The sequence below is a fragment of the Symphodus melops genome (assembly GCF_947650265.1).
Source record: "Symphodus melops genome assembly, chromosome: 13".
Taxonomy (NCBI): Eukaryota; Metazoa; Chordata; class Actinopteri; order Labriformes; family Labridae; genus Symphodus; species Symphodus melops.
Window position 1 is genome coordinate 6,742,971 of NC_136703.1, and position 22,603 is coordinate 6,765,573.

Consider the following 22,603-nt stretch of genomic DNA (forward strand, 5'->3'; position numbering starts at 1 on the left):
TCAAAAACTGAAATTAGTTTTTTTTTATTAGTAGACATTTCCCCAGTTGATGTTTCTACCAAGCTGTCCACAGATTGGATATGACTTTCTAACTGTCCCCCACCTCCAAATAAAACATCTGGTACATTGTTCTCACCAAAAACTGTTTAAATACTATAAAAATAAATCAATTGCACAAAATAATATGCCATTTTGCTTGTGATTACCTCTGTGCAGCACTTGTACACATATTTATATATAACATCAACACCGTGTGATACAGTCCAACAGAAGGAGGGTAAAACTCAACAGAGGGACCGACACTCAAAGCAACACAAAAACTTAATCTAGTCTAATGACGGAGCAAAGTTTGGATGTTTAGAGAACTGATGAATTTTCTATGTTCAATACGTTCACTATGACAACTGCCCGCTTACCCGCTGAAATTACTCTGCTGTCAAAATCCATGAAAATCTTTTGATTCTTCATTTATTATTTACTACTGTAGCATTTTAAACCATGTTATTCTCACATCGACCTGTTATAATCATCACAAGTAGTGTTTGTGACCACAACCCTTTTAATGAAAAGTCAAAAATACAGAAATGACTCATGTTGGGTTTACACTTCCAGAAAGTGTTTCAACACAGCCTGTATTCATACACACTGTATTGGTCAATAGATCTGACAGCATCAGTAAAATGTAAGTTCAAAGAACAATGTTAAAGTCTTAAGTTTAAATGCTCTGTTACTCGTTAAACAGATCAAATGTATTTATTAAGTGAAAGGAAAGTTTAAGAGCCTCAATGAAAGACTAAACAAATTCATAAGTGTCATTGTAAAACCTGAAATATCATAAATAACACACATCAAGGAAACAACAAAAGGAAATGAAATAATCAAAAGGAAACGTGGGTACAAAGTTTGACATCAATGTTTAGATTTTAAAACGAAAAAAAGAAAAAAAAATTGGTCCAAGATGTGAAACAAGGCTGGTTGTAGTGCCCACGAGTTCAAGTTATAGTGACATCCAAATATTTGGAATGTGTTTATAAACCAAAAAAAAAAAAAAAAGGCAGAGTCATCATTTGAAGGAATGCGGTGGTGAGGGGTGTTAGGGATTCTTCACACTGACACATCAGACATTACTGTTTATGTTGAGGAAGCAAATGTTGCATAGAGTAGGTACAGAGGAATACAAAATAATTCTAAATGCATTGATGTAAAAATGACATTTCAACCTCTGTTTGGTAAAATGCAGGGATTAAAGGAATTTGTTTATTTTATCTTATGTACAATGGGGCAGCAAAGTAGATTTTTGCCATTTTATGTTACATTGGGCGGGCGAAATCGAGAGACCACTTTCATTCTTTCAACAAAGGGTCTTTCAAGCGGGAATTTGCAGTAAAAACACAACACCCAGAATTAAAGTGTTATGATAACCTGTAGAGCGGATGGTTTGGTGTCTTTCTTCATAGTGATTGATCTGATTGAAATTCTGAACCAAGGATGATACAATCAATATGAAATAAAGGAGTATGAACGTGATTCATTCTCCAATCTCTGATTATAAATGAACACTTCCAATAAACATTCAAACTTTTTTTTCTTCACAAATCTGTAAATATAATATCAGAATACATTCTACATGTTCAACCCCAAATTGGAAATGAGATCATTCTCAGATGGATTGAGGGAAAAATACTGAGAGTTAATATCAAACTATCTTGTCTTTGCAACATTAGCATGAAGCGTTAGAGCAGCTGTAGTTCAAACATTAGCATGAAGTGTTAGAGCAGCTGTAGTTCAAACATTAGCATGAAGTGTTAGAGCTGCTGTAGTTCCAACATTAGCATGAAGTGTTAGAGCAGCTGTAGTTCCAACATTAGCATGAAGTGTTAGAGCTGCTGTAGTTCCAACATTAGCTGGGTTAAACATGGATTTCATTGAACACGGCACCAAGAAAAATGGATGTCTAACTGAGCTCAGATGTTTGATGTCAAACTGCTGACAAACTGTTTTAACGTGTGTATTTTCCTGTTAAAGGTCACATATTATCCATCTTCTAAAACTGTTTAAATAAGTCTCAGAGCTCCCCAAAACATATCTGTGAAGTTCCTTACTAATAATCCACTCTGGTCCTGTATTTGATCATGCCTAGCTGTGGAGGTGTCATCCACCTGGAGGAGAGGTAACTGCAAAATCTCCAAACGGCATCTTTGAGCAAAAGAGGAGCAGGCAAAATACAGACAGGATGGACTCTTCTCATAAGTGGAGGGGTTTATGGGCAGACGAGGGCCACACAATCGTTTCAGAAAAACATGTTGAAGTGCATTTTGCACAATATCTGACCTTTAATTATTCATTATTATAAGTATCGTGTGGATAGGTTTTTTTGAAATATTTAAATTAAATTTGCCATGGATAGCTTGTAGCACAAAGGCTTACTGTTGAAAAGAAAAAAAACATGACATGCCTCTTTAAAACAACATTACATCTCTTTGTTGTTGTTATCTATACTATTTTAAGTCTCTGTAGTCATCGTGTGTCTCTGTTTTCATTCTTGTAGCATCCATGTTTGAGTCATGTTACTTCTCTCTTGAAGTGAGCTTGTATTCCTTCGAGTGACCTTGGTAGTGACCCTCTAGGTGTGTGTTTTAGTAACCCAACCATTCCCAACATCAAATCCAACTGAACAGCAGAAAAAGTGATTCCCCAACACGTCACATTATACTACACCGACATGAAGAACATTTTCTTTTTCATTCAAGCGAAGACGGTGAGATTAATAAAGGTTAAAGAGTCGAAGAGTGCCGTTGTTAGATTCACATCATTCACACAACAATCGTTCACTCTTGTAGTTAATATGGCTTCAAGTGTCTGTACATATTTAGACATTCATTCACATGATAAATGTGCATGTATTACTTTCATTAACTTCTTTTATCCCCACAGCCACTCTGAATAACACAGGTGGTGCTTGTGTGTAACGTGGGTACTAAATATACACTTTAAAATCCTTTGATCCAGTCAGTTCGAGTTTAACTCTGTGGGGTGAATTTAGACTTCCATGTGCAGATTTTCATGCACATGCAGACTAACAACCAGATTTGGTCTTCTTTTTCTTTCTTTTTAGATCCAGCAGATTCCTGCTATAAACTCAAACAGGTATCTTGGTCAGTACCTTTGAGTAGGAGACTGAACCAGCATGAGCAGCTTCAGCCAGACTTCTGACCTCCCTTTGGAGATGAAAACACAAATATGCTTCTAAAGTGAGTCTTGGGCATAAGACAACTCCCTCAGAAGATGTACCACTGGGAAGATTAAAATATGACGTGTGAAGCCTGTTTCAGTAAACCTCAGCTGTGGCGTACGAGAAGCAGGCACGGTTAGACAAGCTGCTTTCTCCAAGCTGCATAGAAACCTTTCGCTTTGTGCTCTCAGACTATACCATTAATCATACTGTACATTTTTACTGGGGTTAATACTAAAAGCTATTCTAACAGGGATACAGTAGCTGAAGTCAGAGTGTTTAGTCACAATTCAGACATGTCACTGAACCTGTGCCCTATTCTTTCTTTTGTTTCCTGTGGATTCTTTTATGATCCCACATAGGTTGCACCTTCTTCTCTTTCAAAGAGGAAACATTGTCTTGATTTATATGGATACATACACCTTAGTCTAAGTGTTCCAGATATTTGATCCATGAAGACCAATAAGCTTATTCTTTTATTTAATTTGACTAAATTTTGTTCCTAAAAATCTGCATTCATATAACGAGTGTTCGACTGTTCCCACAAGAGACAAAGCATCCTCAAGTTCCATCCTCAGGGAATCTTTCACATTCCCCGATTCCTGTTCAGTGGGTGTCCTTCCATGTTCAAAGCACCATCACTGTGATGATTAGGTTTTATTTAATTGTGTTTTTCTTATTTATATTAACTCTTGAAGGACGCTGTTGCCATTCGAGGGCTTGGCAGGTTCCTCCGATGAGAGGGTTTGATTGAGAAACATTCCACATTCAGTATGGATCTTATTCATCCCCCCCACCCCCATGTACAATAGCTTCAGTGTGCAATTCTTGACCACTTAGTCATGTCAGAGATAAAATAGTTCTTGTGCTTTTGGAGACAACGAAGCATAGAAATGGAAAAGGTTTGCTGGTCGTCACTTGAGAAAACACGTAAGAGAAGATTTCGATTTCTGAAGGAAAAGACACCTGAAGACGCAGTAGACACAAAGCAGGCCGTGATGTGAGACCGCTATTGACAGGAAGGGATTCGGCTCCTTTGTAGGTCCCCCTGATCTGTCAGTCAGATAACAGACGATGATGATGATGATGATGATGAAGGGTGTGGAATGGAAACGGTTATTTGAAAACTCCGTTTCTTGACAGGCAGATCTTCGCAGGTGATAAGAGGAGGAATGCTAACGGCTATCAGTAGATGTTGGGAAGATCTTGGTAGTTCCTATTGAAGTAGCCACCAGTATAGAGCCAACCCTGGGAGCCAGTGTATGGGTTGGTGCCCATCTGGAACCACCTGAGCGACAGACAAGCAGATTAACAGTCTGCAGAATCCACCAGCCTAATGCATCACAACATGTTGAGCACAAGCCAAAAAATATCGAGGAATAGAAACATTTTTCAGCTTTTTCAAATTTCTACTTTGCTTTTTATATCTATACTGTACATGTATTATTGATGTTTGTATATGTGACTTATATTTGTTGTACTTGTGTGTTTGTAACAAGATCTGGCAAATATTTCACAGCTTTCACCATGCAGCCCAGGAGTAGTGATCTGTTTTGACCACCTGTATGTCTACCAGTACATTTCAGTGTGCACGTGGCAGCATGTTTCCCACCTTGTAGACCACTCCTCTCCGTTCTTGGCTCTCTCCTTTCTGGCTGCTCTCTGTTTCTCCTCCAGTCTCTCCTTCTCCTGACTGGCCTCATCTGCACATGAAAAACGCAAAAAAAACGTTAAGCTAACGGATCATGTCAGGTGAAGAGTGCACAGTTGGATCTTAATAGATCGCATGCGATAGCGACACACGTCCAGCAGATGACAGTATTATCATGCACTTTGGCCCAACAAGACATTGGATGTTTAGCCAAACAAAACTCAATTTTACTTTGGAATCAAATTACCCATGTTGCCATTCTCCATGGCTCTTATGTCAGGCCTGAAGCGACAGTCCGTTGGGGCCAAGATGGCTTCCATACCAGGTTCCAGCTCATTGAGAGACATTGCAAAGTTGGTGAAGTTGTACATCTGGAGGGAGGGAGGGAGGGGGGGGGAAGAGAGAGAGAGAGAGAGAGAGAGAGAGAGAGAGAGAGAGAGAGAGAGAGAGAGAGAGAGAGAGAGAGAGAGAGAGAGAGAGAGAGAGAGAGAGAGAGAGAGAGAGAGAGAGAGAGAGAGAGAGAGAGAGAGAGAGAGAGAGAGAGAGAGAGAGAGAGTACAACAGAGGTTTTTGTTTGATAGGCTTAAGGAAAAATACACTTCCTTCTAATTAGCATCAACTCTGATTCTGTTGATTTAAAAAGCTGATGAACGGTTTCCTTTATGAATCCATCAGATCCTTCTGTTTTGGACAAGCAAAAGATGAAAGATCGAATTTTTGGTAATATCCAAACTTTAAAATGGCCAACTTTATGAAACAAATATTTGTTCCTTTCTTCATGTCTCTGAACCACTCATTGTGGATCTCCCTGAGTGTGTCTTATTTATAATACCTCAGCAGAATGTGCTGGTCTGGGATCTATTCTCCACAGCAGGGTGCTCCCTGGCACGACAGACACCGTCTCCTGGACCTCAGGCATGTCGTCTGCATCATCGTTGTCAGCACCCTCCTGCTCCTCCTGGAAGAAATCCTGTTCATTAAGGCTGCTGTGTGAACAACATGGTCAGGGAAAATGGAAGTGTCTTCATTGATACGCTCTACATACAGGTACCAGCTGTGTCACATTTCAGGGACAGCTAAACACACTTTACTATATATACTAAAGCTCAATAGACCAAAGACCTCAGCACTATTTAAGCCTGTTGGTTTACCTTAATGAGACCACACAGAAAGCTTTTGACAGCAGAAGGAAATCAAGATAAAATAAGACAAGATAAATAAGTGTTCAAATAAAGGCGGAAATGTAAAGTCTTTATTTAAATCATTCTCACATTTCTTTGCTTCTTGGTGTCCCCTTTCTTCTCGGACTTCTTGTGGGCCTCGTAGGCTTGAGGGTCCACACTCCACATACACTCAGTCCACTTCCCATAGATGACACAGTGCTTCTTTTTACTGGACGGAGGGATGTCGACAGAAAACATGAGGGAGTAGAAAGAGCCGAGAGGCAGACCAAGAAAAGAAAACATGTGATTGTTGAAAAAAGACAACGATATGAGGAGAGAGACAGAGTGGAGTCCAGGAGAAGAGTTTCAGAGAGGAGAAGAAAGAACAGAAACAAGTGAGGAAGGAGAAAGAAGAGGCAGATCAGAACCACAACTTGCATACTGTAGATGATGTAACATCATCAGAATAAACTCTGACCTCTTATCCTGGATGTATCCCTCCACTTTGTGCAGCTCTTTGTAAAACATCCCACCAGGCTTGAAATTTAACACACACTTGTCTCCAGTGCTGCAAGAGAAAAGAGAAGGTGAGGAGAGCAAGCTAACATCCCTTCACTAGCTCATTTAAAGCAAGATCAAAAACTACCGACTTATAACTGTGGTATTGACACTTTCCTCCTGAGCAACAGGGAGGCTCTTTGGGAGCTGATTATGCAGAGACAGGGATCTGACGGCTGCTTCACAGCTGCTGGTGTGAAGCAGTGCAAGCGTGTGAACATGACAAAAAGTGTGAACAAAATAAGGGTAAAAAATAAATAAATAAAAGCTCTGCAGAGCTTGCCTGCATGAATAATAGTTAGTCTGAGGAGACGTAAAGAGAGAAAACAAGCTGAAGTTTGAAGCGCTTTGAGTGAATGAAGGCGCCGACCAGGACTACGATGAACAGACCGTTTTACTGTCCTTTATTTGAACTTCAGAAACCATGGTTCAAACGGGTGCAGACTAAGACAGGACAGGGAAGGCACTTTATTATCATCTTCCAAAAAAAAAATAAAAAATGTTAAACTTAGTTTACAGCAATCCAGTACAACAGCGTTACAAAATCTAGTCAAATATTTAAAAAAAAAAATCCTTCACTTAACAAAGACGCAGCAAAGAGCCGAGATTGAATTTGAACCCACGACCGCTGCGACGATGACTGTGGCTGCACATGGAGCTCGTGACATAAGCATGAGGCTATCAGCGAGCCATGCTTTTCTGTTATATATCCTCCTAAATTTACATGACAGGTTATATGGACAGTCTGAAAATAATGAGCTGTCACAGAGAGCTATATAATGTTGTGATGCATTAAAACTCTTTTCTAACATTGGATCAACTAAAACAACAGAACAAGATATTTAGTGTTCAATAGTGTTCAAGCTTCTTGTTCTTGTTGGTCATCAGACTTCAGAGTCACTTGTGCTACAAACAAACTGCCAACACTTGAACGTTACCTGTGGTTGACTATCTCCACAGTGCCATACTGCTCTATCCATAGTTTGCCCAGGATCACGTTGTGTACACAGCAGAAAGGGTTACTCCACGTGTATGCCTCGTTGTGTCTGGAGGAGAAGAAGGAGGGACGAGAAAGGAGGACAACAACATGAAGGAATGGGGAAAAAAAGATGGAGAGAACATGTGGGTGGGACAAGACAAAAGAGCATGAGTAACTGTTTATATGAACACACACAATTTTACCATCAACTCTTTTGGACTCACTTCAGTAGCTCTAGAGTGATGTTCCCTTTAGGCTCAGCCTCCACATTCTTCCCCCAGAACTTAAGTTTGGGGTAAATGGAGCCGTGGAAGACAAAGTCCCCTGACAGGCTCTCTGCATGGAAGGCACTGACTGGGGGATGATGGGATACCTGCTCTGATACAAGCCGGTAACCCTGCTCCTCTCTGCAGAAGGAAACGGAGGAGAGCAGACAAATCAACCTTTTAAAAACAGTTGATCTTAGAAAAACATTGTTTTGTGCAAGTGAACGTGTGTGTGTTTGTGTGAGTGTGTGTGTGTGTGAGAGAGTTTGTGTAAGTACCTGGTAAGTTCATAAGTCTCTCCCAGCAGAGGGTTGAAGGGTTTTCCAGTTCTGTCCCACTGAGACGCAACTGCTGACACTGCAAAAGCTGCTACTGCCTGAAGACGAATAAAAACAGATTATGAGAGTGACATGGTGGAGCAGATGTGTTTGTTTAGTTTTGTTTTGTGTGTGTGTGTGTGTGTGTGTGTGTGTGTGTCTGACCTGCATGCGCTCGATGGAGTCAGGCAGCGAGCAGGCTCTGTTGATGAGGTAAGTGTGCTCCATGTATTCTGTGATTCTCTGCAGGAAGCTCAGAGGCTCGTTGAAGACGATGGGCATCGTGATCTTGGACAGCTCCTGTGACAATATAATATCGTATAAAGCATTAATAATATTCATTATGAGTTTGTAACACAACAGAAGACTTTTATTAATCATCAGGCCACATTTCCGAAAAAAATAAAAATGAGTAAATGTAGTATAAAAAGTTTGTGAGCATGAAAACTGAAGCAGTCATTTCTGCTTTGGGATGCTGCCTGTGGGCGTCTCTGAATGTCCCGAAACGACGCCAACTCATGGGAAAGATTCACCTCTCAAAGAGCTGCCACAACCTGACAATGGAGGCTTCATCCCGCTGAACTAACTTCTACATCTTTAGGGACTTTGAACAAACAAGATGCGCTCTTCTTTAAATTTTAGCATCACCATCACTATCAGGTAAGAAATGATGGCAGAATGATGATCATAGCTAAATAGAACAGCAGACTGTCATTTTCAAACTTGTAGCAACTCACAATTACAATGAGCAGTAGACAAATGATAACTGAAAAAGATTTCTTTAAAGGATTCAAACCCGCTTGTCAGTTGAGGTTTGGCCTTTTCATGTTTTTTTTCGCTCAACAAGGGGAGCTGATTGCAGCTTCTTATTGTGTTGTCGATTAAATGCTGCATCACGTTGGTTCTGCTATTTCTGTAGTTCTCTGTCTTCTTGCAACATTTGCACACAGTTTACTTCTTGTATAGTATCTTCTCAGCTTTTTCATTTTCTGTTTCGAGGAAGCCAAAACGCTTCCATACCTCCGATGTAAAAGACGGTGGTGCGTCCTCGATTGAAAAAATCTCGCTCTCTAAATGTTTTAATTCAGTCACACTTCTGAGTATTTCACCTGTTAGCAGCTTCTTTTTCATAGTGAGTTTGGAGACCAACTTCTGATTTAGCTTTACATGCGATCTACTAAACACCTGATCCTAAACCCCACTGAGCTCTGAGGGCCTCTATTATCGAGTCACATCTTTATATCAGTCACCCACTAGGTGTCACTCTACTGTATAGAATGTATCTGTCATTGGAATATTAATGCTGTTGTTTACACTCTCTCTCACTGTATGTGTATGTGTATGTGTATATATATATATACATACACATACATACATACATACATACACACACACACACACATACACATAAATACACACACACACACACACATATACATAAATACACACATATATATACATACACACATACATATATATACATATATAGTAGCATTTGAAATCTGTGGGTCCTCACCAGTCCGATGCATTTCTTCAGGATACTCCAGACACTGACTGTGTTTCTGGAGTACATGGGCGAAGGTAATGAAGTCCTGGAGGGATAAAAACAGAACGAAATTACAAGGTTTGAATGTAAAGCAGCAGAAAAAGGAGCACACTCAAACAGTAATAAATCTTCAAGTGCACGACTGCAAAAGAGACTACAAGGGAAGAGAAGAGTCAGCACCCCCCCTGTAAACTGTGTTATCTGCAGAGCAGCAGCGTACACATCAACAACAGTGTGTTGCCAACAGAGAGCATCCCAAATATGTGACAATAAGTACAAAGTGTCTTGAAAGATCAGCTTTGCCATCTGACAAGTTAGTAACGATGAACTGATAAAGTTTGTTTCAACAACAAAAAAACAGCAACACAAGTTCAACCGTGCAGTATCGATTTTTTAACTCTGCCCCCTGCACTCGTGAACATGAGCAGTTAAGATTCATACAATGAACAATGTCTGTTCATTGTCTGAAAGTCTTCTTCTCAGTGTCTTTTAATAGGGCTTTCACACTTGCAGATAACTCCTGATATTTCCTGGAGGAGCTGCGTGTGTGTGAATGCAAACAGATGAATTTCTCGCTCAAACTTCCTCCGGAGTTTCTCCTGCCAGACACGCAGTATTTTTTCCACAGCAAGTCCCAGTGAGCTGATGTGAGAACTCAACCAATAGGAGGGGAGGAGTGACGTCTGTGTCCTGTGACTGGAGTCGGCGCTTAAAATGTCTGCAAGCAGCTGATCCGATCTACATGCATGTAATTAAACTGCTGCATTACGTTTACTGTTCTTGGGATGTTTGTTGATCGTTTGATTCTGTTGAATGACACCTAGCATTGATATGAAGGCAAATATTCACATTATCGCATCATTCAGCAAACTGTGTTGCTTTGTCCGCGACTTCTGCACATTTTGTTTTAGGTAGGTCACCTCTTCCCACAGGAGATCTCCCCTCGAAAAAAAACAAAAAAACCCCCCGAGGTATAAAGAGTTACTGGTAAGGAAGGATACAGTACATTTTTATACATGAGATCAGATTTATCGTGGTAAAGTTTTTATCTTGTGGTTTGCTACATACTGAGTTTTGCAACTTTCCTTTGTCCTGCCTCGGGTTTTGTTCTGGCCTTGAGTAATAAAACACATGACGCTGACAAAGTGTGAATTATTCCAGAATCCACACCCTTTTCCCTGAGGTCTCTGGATGCACTGAAGGTGATCTTCAGTGCTGTATCAAAGCTGTCGACATGAATGGAACTGAAACCTTACTAAAAACTGAAATACAGCTTTAAGTCAGCAGTTAATACAAATTAAAAATAACTTTTTATCCATTTGAATGAGTGGAAATAAGAACTTGAATGTCTGCAAATAAAACACACATAAGCTTTGATCATGTAACGTAGTTGTATCAGGGCACTACGTCCTTATGAGTAAGAGTTTTGACCCTGCCCAGTTCATCAAACTGGTTTCAGTTGGAGGCTCTAATAGTTTCGGAGCAAAGAGATAGTACAGAAACAAACCAACAAATAAACAATCGAGGAGGAATGTGTTGCAGGAATGCAGCAGTACCTGTGCTTCTTGATGCCGTTCTCCTGCGGCACTGATCCATTGTTCTTCTGACTGCTGTCAAACATCGCATCTTTGAAACTGGCCTCTGACACCCCTTCGTACGACTCGTCAGAATCCAGGCCTGGGGGGAACAAAAAACGTGACAGGAGCTTATATTTCTGACACTTTATGACACTGGCAGCCAAAGATCCGAATACCTGCTCATTCACCACTGCAGCGCTGACAACCGTTAAAGACAAAGAAAGTGTGGGGTTTTTGTTTAAAGTTTAAACAGCCCTATGAATTTTACATTTGCATAATGTTTTACATCAAGTACTTCTGCCTGTGTTTGACTTTCAAATGTTATTGACTGCCTGAAATAGTGCAGACGATCTTCTTCCTTACACAGCTATGGCTAACTCGAGGATAAATGACCACAAACTGTGTGGAGAAAAAAAGGTTTTTGTCTGTTGATTCTGGTCTGAACTACACTCGTGTATGAAGCAGAATTACCGTGCCTGACGATAATGCACCCGTGTGTGAATTACACCTGGCTCTATGCCAGGACATGAACAAGGCGTTCGAGTATTAGGTGCTGCAAGGTGGAGTTCAAGTGATCTCCAGGTGGGGCTGAAACAAAAGCTTAAAATAAACAACAGGATTCATTATTATTTAACACACCTTCTCTGATGTCAGTGGGACACCAAAGGTACTAGGTGTGTTCCTCACGTACGTCATGTTAGATACAGTATACATAAAAAGCAAAACCTCTCACATGAATATATTATATTCAAGAAAAGATCAATACTGAACATCACGAACTGGTCAGAAAGAGGCGTTGTCGTGTTTAAACTTTAAAGATCAGTAATACAAACATGTTTATTGTCTAACATCACAAGAAAGTTGCTTTCATGGTGAGTGAAGTTCCTTTAACTTCCAGGTGTTTCAAGCGCCACAAAAGGATGAACACTCTTTGGAAAACACTTCTACACTTCTAAATTGTATCTTTACAGAGTCTGGTGAGTCAGACGGTAAAGTTCTCATCGAGCTGCGCCTCAGACTAAATGTATGAGTCAAAGGAACACTATAAGCATTAGTTTCATTGAATGCAGACTTTTTTAAATTAGCTAATGCATTGATATGGTAAATGTAACATTAGCATGCTTGTAGGTTTTGACTTAAACCTAAACAACCTCGTCCCTCCATAGCAGCAGAAATCTGAAACAATACAAGTCGATGGTTTCTGTGAACTTCCTCCAATCAGGACCAACATGAGGTAATTAAGTGTTGATTTTTAGCTGACCAATGTGACAGTCATCTGTGCTGGATACATTAGAAAGACAGTAAAAATTGTTTTATGTTCAACTTTATTTGCCCTTTCTGGTTTTAGATATGGTATTGTCATCTTTTTTTGTAGTGGTTGATCTTCATCCTTTCGTTTGTGTGTTTGAACATGTCGGCTCACTGTTAGATTGTTTGAAAATTCAATGAAATTGTTATTGAAAAACAATAATAATAATAATAATAATAATAATAACAATAATAATTGTTCTAATTTGTATTGAGTACATAGACAAATTAACTCACTGAACTGAATGCATTTTGGTTTTTTTCTCTCTTTTATTTTTGCACACACACCGAGCTAAAAGACACCCACAGAAGACAAGGTGTTGTTGACATCACTGATCATAAGCCAGGGCAGCAGACCTCTGAATTATTGAGCTAATACTCAGACAAGGTCAGGTTGGGTTCTGTTAGCATTAGGCTTTTATGATAGGCATGCTCATGCTCTTGAAGCATAAACAATGTCACAATAATAATCAGATGCTGATTTATAAAAAAAAAATATATATATATATATATATATATATATATATATATACATAACTGCATCAGACCATATCGTCATCGAAGCATCACACACGCACTCTCACCTGTGACGGCGTCAAAGAACTCCTCTTCATTGCTCATCTTCGAGAGAAGCAGTCGACTTATTTCGCAGAAATGTTCAACTCCTAGCACATGTTCTACTTGGATCCAGTCTCACAGAGATCAGAAGATTTGTCGATGTAGATCCCTCTGGATAGTCACCACAGAAGCAAGAAAACGCTCATTAAAAATACAATGTCCCACACTTAGTCTGGTGCTTGTTCAAGCAGCTGGTGTGACCACAGTAGGATGAATCCAGGAGATGTCTGCTGTTTGGTTGACAGACGGCCCCGGCCTTGGACAGTTGAAGTTACTTCAAAGTGTGGTTTGTGTTTCCTTGACTTCTTTGAGGGAAATAAATTAGTAACCTGCAGAGACAAAGAGAAACAAGAGTTATCGAGAGATTCAGGTCAGAACAAAGATTCTTAAAGGGTTACATTATTATCCTCGTCCACAAATCATTGAAGTAGTCTTAATTTAATCTCAGAGCTCCCTTAAACATGGATGACGTTCCTTTTTATAAATCCACTCTGATCCTGTATTTGATCATGCTTATAAACCCCTCTTTTTCAGGGCAGCTCCAAACAGGCTGTTTCAGTGTCTGTAGCTTTAAATGCAAATGAGCTGTGTTCAACCACGCCTCTCTGGAAGGTCTTGGGTGGCTCGGGCTTACTTGCACTATGCTCTATTGTTTATGGTTAGAAGACAGTCTCATTGGGCATTCAAGCTAATAGTTATCAGAAGCATTTTGGTACACCCTCTAAAATAAACTGCTTAGTTGCAGGGCAACAAGCTTGTTTATTATGACCTGCTGAGTGCAAAAGAGTTTTCTAGTCGAGTGATTATATCATCTGAAAACCACCATCAAGACAAAATTCTTGGTCTTTGTTAGCTTCTGATGGTGCATCGGCTATCAAATGTTGTAAACTCAAGACAGCCACCAACTTAAACTGACCATGCTGTCCTAACAACTTCAAAGCAAATTACAAAGCCTAACAGGCAACGTTATTCATGATTGGTTTGTAAATGCATTGTTCTGTTGAACAAGTGTCAATTATCCCCTTTCTCATCCAAGCTGCTGCATTTGAGTATACATTCTTGTCCGGAAAAAAACCTAAAACATTTCTGGCATACTTTTCACAAAGCGTTTACAAACCTAAAAAAAAACAAAAACAACTATATTAACAGCAGACAAAGTGGATCTTAGGATGAAATATTGTACACATTAACTCTAGACTTTGTTTGAATGTTGGCCTGGGCGACCTCGTTTGATAATGTTGTTGATGAAGAGAACAAACTGTTCGAACAAAAAAGTCCCACCTTGCTTTTGTTGTTGTTTTTGTTGGCATGTAATAGAAGAAAAGAAAACTGTGTCTGCACTTACACAAACCAATCGAACCCAGCCATCGAGTTTGGTGCATTTCTGAAAGTTAAATTAACCAGCTTGCTCCTGGTTTCAACCCAATACTTACACCATAGAAGTCCCAGATATTAACAATCTCAAATGCATTTAGTACTCTCAGTCTGAGGATACGGAGACACATTACCCAGACGCCTGCCTGCATTTTAAGCTTGTATAGCAAGAGATGCCTATCGTTGTGATTATCTCACATCTATCCGTGCATCAGTACTCAATGTTCTACTCATGTCCTGCTAAGAATCAACCTAAAACCTAGAGGTCAATGTGGCAACATGATGAACTTAGAACAAGCAACAGAGGAAAAGTGACACTGCCATTCATTAGGTCTTTCATGACATGCCTCAAAGTATGAAGAGACGTCAGGTGAGAAGGTTATATTCAGGCACCCCCAACCACATGGGGCCTTGCTGAAGGGCATCTCTGTATTCACGTAGGTCTCTCTCAGCTATTAGTTAGGCCTGCTCGCTTGGGGCAAAAATCCTACTCGTTATTATTTTGATTAATATTGAGAGGATGAAGATGACGTCATTCATTTGACAGTATGAGCATCACATCTATTCATCGATTGTAAACACTCAACTCTTGAACATTCTGAACACTTGACGAACAAGTACCGGTAGTCAATGAAAATAAATGAGTTAAACATATATAACAATGCAAAACATTTAGAAATACATAATCATATTTTAGGAGATGTATGTGGCCAAATTACTATGACAAAAACATTTATGTGACAAAACTTAGACGGCAGCAAGGCATGCGGCACAGTAACCGTTTCATCTCCATTATCTTGCTTTAATGATTCCGAGAAGCCAAAATTGTAACTTTAATGGATCAATTCTCCAGCGCTGCTCCACTGAAACCTTAAGAAAAAGCACATTACACGAACCTATAGGTCTGTGAAGAAAGCCAATGCAGCTAAAAATCGGATTTGCATGAGTTATTGTTGCTTAACTTATTCCTCGTGAGCTCTTCCACACTTTACGACACTTCGACAGAAACCTGCCATCTGTCAACAGCAAGAACAAAGAGGCTTCACAGGACTTCACCTGTCATTATTAAGATTTGAATTGGTCATTACCGACACATCCCAACTGAACAATCCAACATTCCTCAGTTCTCCAAATTGGAATCCTGAAATCCCCAGATAGCAATTGATTGAACAAAAAGCCAAAAACTTCAATGGCCATTTCAACTTAAAAGACAAAACCGGAAAATTCCATTCATCAGTCCAGTGTGTGCAACTTTTCTCTGAGCTGTCCTCTGAGGGCTGACAATAACACAAAGCCAGGGCGACAAAAGATGAAGAACAAGATACACAGAGAAATAAATGAAGAAACACGATCTGCTGCCATGTGAGACAGAGTGCCCTGCACTGAGCGACAAAACAGTGTGGGCACACAGCCACAATAACACACGTCTATTCTATTAACACGCCTCCAATCATCAGTGACACACCTCTGCAGACCCTGACAAACATACCACAAGTCATTTCCACAACCACACACTGTACAGCACACAACAGATACAATGTGAGTGAGGAAACACAATGTACCAACCTTTAATACAATCAGGAAGAAAAAGGAAGCACTTTAAGTTCCCCAAATCTCACGTGTGATCGTTCACTTAACTTGTCTGTATGCTACAAAGAAAAAAACCTGCATTCACCAGTTGCTGCATCGAAGCAGAGCTGAACATTTTCTATTGTAGAATTAGTTTCCAGGATCCCCTTGACCTTTTGACAAAGCAGCAGAAACAATGGTGAAGTGGTTTGTTTAGCTGAAAGCCGATACGTGGTCAAACACAAGCCACTGGCTGTCACTGGTATTCAAAATAAAACACTGGATGATAGAGAGGGGTTCATATACCTTGTTTTTATAGATATGTAGAGTAGACTGTAAATAAAAATGGACAAAGCCAGAGTGACATCACCCATTGGTTTCTTATGGCTGTTTTGGAAGCCTATCAATGGCAGGTGCCATTTTGGAAACGCTGACTATCAAACTTTCTGTCAACCTAACAGCAGGCAAAAAGCTGCAGCTGTTTTGTTTTTCCCCGCATTAGGCTGTAAACATGTTAATGTCTACCTTCAAAATGGACATTTTACTCCAACATGAGGTGTGTATGGGACTTGTGGCTCTTTTGAAACCAGCCTCAAGCGTCTACTTTGGAAACACTAGGCTATTGAATATCTCTGTTGGATATAAATGTCCTTTTCTTTTAGATTTTTCCAACCTCCTGATACTCTTAATAGGTAAGTGTAACAGTATTTTGGTTCGTCCCACACCGTCCCAGTTCAGTGAATGTAGTCATATGATGAATACGTCCTCTTGTGGTGAAAGCAAGCAGAGTTAAAGACATTGCAGAAGCTAATGCCTTTTTTAAACCTCTGCACGCCTCCAGCAGTAAAGGACGGCTTTAAGTGTGAAAGAGAAGTGTCCCATCCTGTGCACAGATAAATCAGTCCGTGGTCCATTACTGGAGTACATCAGCTGTGATTGAGCAAGATTAAACACTGCGTCCACTTTTGACTGTACTGACAACAGATGGATGGCTATCCTGTGGCACTTAAAGCCATGTGACCTCACACGTCAATATCAGAAATATGAGACATTGATAGCATGTTTATTTATGTGGTGGTCTTACAGTAGATGTTGTATTATTTTTAAATGTAAATCAGGAGATGTGATTCATTTCTGTGTTGCTTTATTATTTTGTTTTCCTCTTTTTTCATTAATGTTTAATACAGGCTGGACCAGCTATCACAGGTAGTTCAAATAACATAAGAGGAGCAAACTGTAACTGGCACTACACTGTCAGTGGAGAAATACAGAAATATGAATTCTGGACGTGTTGTTGCTTTTTTCCTGTTGAAACAAACTCGGACCAAAAGTGACCCCAAAACCAAAGTATGAACTTTGACCTCTGTGAACCGTTACATCCCTACTTTTTCCCCCCCTTTTTTTTTCACATCATATAAAAAGAAGCTTGATAGGCTGGAGATGAGTGTCGTCTCCATTTCACCTCTGCACATAAACTCCAAACATCCCATAATGACTACTCAGTATAATACAACTACAACATGGCTGCTAAAAGGACTCATGTCTTTAGAGGCTCACAGAACTTCTCTCCCTCGAACACACCTGATTTTGTCAAAGGTGACTCTGTAGTCAGGTGATGTCTCTGAGGGAAATTTGACATCCTTGACTTCCTCTTTTCATCTCAACAACACAGAAAAACATCCTACAAATAGATGTGATTTTCGGATGCCATCATATCACAACAAAATAAATTTCACTTCTGCTACTTTTATCTTTCATGAGCTCCTAATATACAAACATTCACAGCAGAATTGATCTGTGCTGTCTGGGGGGACAGAAATGAAGGTAAATCACAAGACTAGCAAGCACGAGTTTTCATCTTTCTAAATGGCCTACAAACAAGTTTTTAATACACTTCACATCTGAAGAAACGGCATCTATCCTGGTGTGCAGAGAGAGAACTAGCAGCAAAACAGATGATACCTTGATTGAGTCCAGGACACACAGGAATGCACAGATAGCAGTTTAGCTAGCCCCAGCATTTTCTGACCCAAACAGCTAACATGTAAACAGAAATAACAGAGCTGAGACAAACTCAGCAACACGGGAAAGTGCTTAAACAGCCGACAGTATATTGCTGTATATGTATTGCTATATATATATTACAGGATATGTTGCAGCACAAATATTGTCAAGCTCATGTGCTGGTTTAAGAAGGCTACAGAAGGATGAGACTGTGTGTGTATATAAAAATCAATCTGCGATCAAAACATGTTTAATGCAAGTGCAAGTTTTAAATTACATTAGTTATTCGGCCAAAGAAATTATAACTGTGGACCTTCATTACAGGCAAAAACTAAAGCTATCAGCCATTTTTCAATCAATGTCTCCCATTTCTTTCTTTCAGTGTAAAAACTGGATCTGTCTTGTCTCTTCTTTAAAAAAAAAAAAAAATTGAGCCTGCTCCCCTCATGTTCTTATCTGCAGGAACTCAGTGTATTATCCTCGGGGAACACAACACTGTCTCATTCTGAGAAGGATGCTGAGCACACAGTCTGTCACAAACCACCATTGAGTGTAGCGTGAGTCAGCACGTTCCAGCAATACCTGCTGCCGGGAGGTAAAACCTGCTAGGATGAGTCTTACTTTCACACAGGTTTAAAGATAGAAAATCTGCTCAGCATCTCACCTTGAAACTTATTGTAGGTGTCCACCCTGAAATGCAAACACGGTGACACTCCTAGCTCAGTACTGCATGTAAAACACAGGCACAAAGGCAAGTTCTGTGATCAACATCATTTGCGATTCCACCCTGTTGTGTGATTGGTTCAGCTGGTAAAGCTACACTTGGGCTGATTTTTTTTCCTGAGAGGTTATCAGGACAAGATAACCTTTGAATTTACACAGAATAACATTGTGCTTGCTTTCTTTCAGTTTTTTTTTTTTTTTTTGCGCAACTCTGTGTTGCTGCTTGTTATGTCCAGGACACTCTTGAAAAAGAGATGTTTAATCTCAATAAGTTTCTCTTCCTGGTTAAATAAAGGTTGTAACAAATGACAGATCTCAGAAAATAATGATTGCAAGGTTTTATATTGAAGAATTAAAGATCTTTCAATAATTTCATGCCCAGCACACAAAAGGCCAGATCTTACTTTTTACCCCAACATGCACTCCCAGTGACGGTGAGCCAATCATAGAAGAGCAAAACAAAACACTGCCCATGTATCAGACAGGTTTTTGATTGGCTGCTAGTTACTGCTCTGTATCATAAATTATATAGTATTGCTTCTCTGTTGCCTGGATGGTTGCCTAGATTATTGTAAACTCAAACTTTGCCTTATCCCCATGTGGAATCGACACACTGCAGATATGGCACACATGAACAGCGACGGTGCAACTGCAAAAGTGAGTGAGGACTCGCTTTGTGCATTTTCACATGCTTACTGACTATGAAGAAAATAGTTAAAAGGCTGCAGCATTTTAAAATCTACAACAATTATTTTGCTGCATCCAGATGCATTTTAGAAATAGACCCTTTTTTTTTTGTAACTTATGTTAAAATCGGCTTTAAACTGCGTTTTCACCACGATCACTGCAACATCCCTCTCAACTGTGTTTGAGACATGCCTTACAAAATCACTTTCCTGTTCCCTAAAGTAACCACAGGAACTCAAACACGCGTAACTGAAATGTCCTGCAAGGTGTTTACAAAATCAACACTTAAGGCAACCACTAAATACACAAACACAAACATCTCTTATCTATGGCGACCTGCTTCACTCTGCTGTTCTGTCGGATGGAAGGCAGCCAAATGGAGACAATTTCCACAGCAACTAACTGAGGGGGCAATTAGGGTGCCTCTGGGAGGAAGACCTATAACAAAATGACAACAGCTGTAATTCCAGGGAGAACGGTCTGGTGTCTCATGTAATGTAGGCATTAGTCAACAGTTTCACCTGCTAACTTGTCGACACTCCTGCACTTGAATATAGGTATCACTGAAGTCCACGTCATATCTTGTCTTGTTAATTCATCATGATAGTCAATAGTTTCAGTTCATAACTTGTCTATTCTAACTGTTGCACTTTATTACAGGTATCACTGATTTCTGCTCTCTATATCAATACTGCTGACTTACAACTGTCATCACTGTTTTCTGCACATGTTCATCTACTCCAGCATCGTACGGTTACATTCAGTTAAAAATGACTTACAAATGACGTAGTTAATTTCTCACATTTTTGAATAGCTGGAATATTTAAGTTAAATCCTGGTGTATATATTATTCTTATTCTTATCTGTTATATTTTGTTCATTTGTAGTGCTTTTCTACTTTGTATTCCATGTTATATTGTTTTATTACTAAGTACTAACATTGTGTATTTGATGTCTTGGTGATGTAATGCCACAATTTCCCAGCTTGGGATCAATAAAGTCCATCCATCCATAAGCCTGCAGCTACCTACCTTCCCACAAATGTAAAAATCCAAATCCAAAAGGTTACATAGTTACATCGTCAATGTTATTGTCCCGATTTGTACTGTGTATGATGTATTTTTAAGTGGAATGCTGCAACTTGTATGTACATAATAGCGCCATGACAAGCTGGGGGGTTTTTCTCCCCACAATTTTCTTAAGCACTTGATTGAAGAAACAAAATTGCTAAAAAATATCAAAATAATGACAAAAAATATTTATTTTTTGATTAACTGAAACTGCTTTGCTTTACAAGAGTGGAAACATACAAACAAATCACCTCAGGTCTTCCTTTGTAATTGTGTAGTAATTGTGAAATAGGAATAGCGTGGTAAGCGGTTACTGTATCAGACATGTGTCTGCACTCTCATATGTCTTGTAATGTAATATTCCTGAGGTAGTCTAAATATTGTTTATACACTAAACAAAATGATGCAAATGTCTCTCTCTCTTGAACTGACTTTTGTGTGTGTTGTACTTTTCCTGGTCACAGTCACCATCAGAGGTCAGCAACACAATCTGTGCTGCTCAATGAGAAGAGACAAACATCCTGCTGCTGTGTCAGTGAAAACCTTGATGTCAATGACTTACAGTGCACCGACATGAGAAGACAAAGCTGTGTTTAGTCTGCCCTGTTGGTCACATCGAGATAGAGATGGAGAAACAGGCAGGGGAACATTCCCACTGTGGCTGAAGTTGTAAAAAAAAAAAAAAAAAAGTGATAAGGGGTGACTTTAACCTAAGCTCTGCATGAGATAAGTGCTGCTAGTTTCATCACAGTTTTCTTTAAACGTTAGCAAGGCAGAGAGGTTTCAATCAGTAACTTGTCTCTCCTTCTCAGTTATATACCATATCTTCCTCCACCCTTTGCTCCTGTGACTACATTAATCGAGCTCGAATTTTACCTTTGGCAGATCAGAAGTGAAAGTCATAATTCTGAAAAATCACAAGAAGCCTCCTGTTTTGTTTTGTTTTTTGTTTCTTTTGTTTTTTGGTATAATATAGAGGTCGCGATTACATGGAGTAGTTATGTCACCCATTAAAAGCTGTTAACTTGTCCACACAAATAAGAGGTGCCGAGAATAACCCATCCCAAATGCTATGCTAACGTGAACAGTTTCCTTGCTAACGTTAGCAAATACAGTCCAGTTACTGATGAACTGGCTTGCCAAATTTAAACTTCAACAACCCCCTGCCAACAAGTTAAAACAAGGGCATTGCAATTGAGTAGGCAGATGGGGTACTAATATAGTCCTTAACAAACACCGAGCTGACAGCTCTACCTCTGACAGGACTCTGTGAACCCTTTTTGACAGCTAGCAGCTCGGCTAAAAAAAAAGTAAGCTAAGTAGCATAGTTAGCAACCCTCATTGTCATAGTACACAAAAGATGAAGCACAATGTGTGGCTTTGAACACGCAACAAAAAGACCTGAGACAACCAAGCTGCTGTGGTCTTACCTCGGTGGTGTGTGGAGCGTGTCAAGTCCGCAGACATGAACAGAAATTAGTGTATAGCCTTCGGTTGACACAGAGGCGGAAGTCGCTTGTAATGTGGGCGTGGTTAAACGTATGACAGATATTGCCGGCAGCAAATGATGTGTGAGGCACGGAATGCTTGGCCACGAAGAAAACACGCTGATTGGCTAATATTAAGAATGAAAGGCGTCAACCAATACTTCCTCCTTTGTGTTTTCTACAGTAAATAAGTTCATGATTTGTTGACATACAACAAAGCAAATCTCGGAGTTTTTTTAAAACTTTACAATGAACACAAATGATATATTATGGCATCTTTCTTTTTTTTTTTTTTTTTTACACAAAACATACAAGTAAACATTTTCTTAGAAAATGTGACATTTTCTTTGTATTACCACCATGGATGTTGCTGTGTAACATCTGTCATTGGAAAAGCTGGTGTTCATTTCAAACTCTGTGTTTCAGACATCGGCTCTGCCATTGTGTGGTATCTCCCCCATCAATAATTTAGCT

At 39.6% G+C, this 22,603-nt stretch overlaps 1 protein-coding gene across 1 annotated transcript; it reads right to left on the minus strand.

Moving 5' to 3' along the window:
- Positions 1 to 8: 8 nt before the first annotated feature.
- On the minus strand, positions 9 to 22,186 carry LOC306833673 (oxysterol-binding protein-related protein 2-like). The gene is made up of 14 exons (XM_079359106.1): positions 22,073 to 22,186; positions 13,182 to 13,544; positions 11,269 to 11,389; positions 9,683 to 9,758; positions 8,332 to 8,466; positions 8,128 to 8,225; positions 7,808 to 7,990; positions 7,543 to 7,650; positions 6,525 to 6,614; positions 6,155 to 6,275; positions 5,716 to 5,841; positions 5,131 to 5,254; positions 4,845 to 4,935; positions 9 to 4,520 (listed from the first exon to the last, which is right to left on the minus strand). The coding sequence occupies exons 2-14, from the start codon at positions 13,216 to 13,218 to the stop codon at positions 4,418 to 4,420; spliced, it is 1,413 nt and encodes a 470-aa protein (XP_079215232.1). The 5' UTR covers positions 13,219 to 13,544; positions 22,073 to 22,186; the 3' UTR covers positions 9 to 4,417.
- Between the last annotated feature and the right edge of the window lie 417 nt (positions 22,187 to 22,603).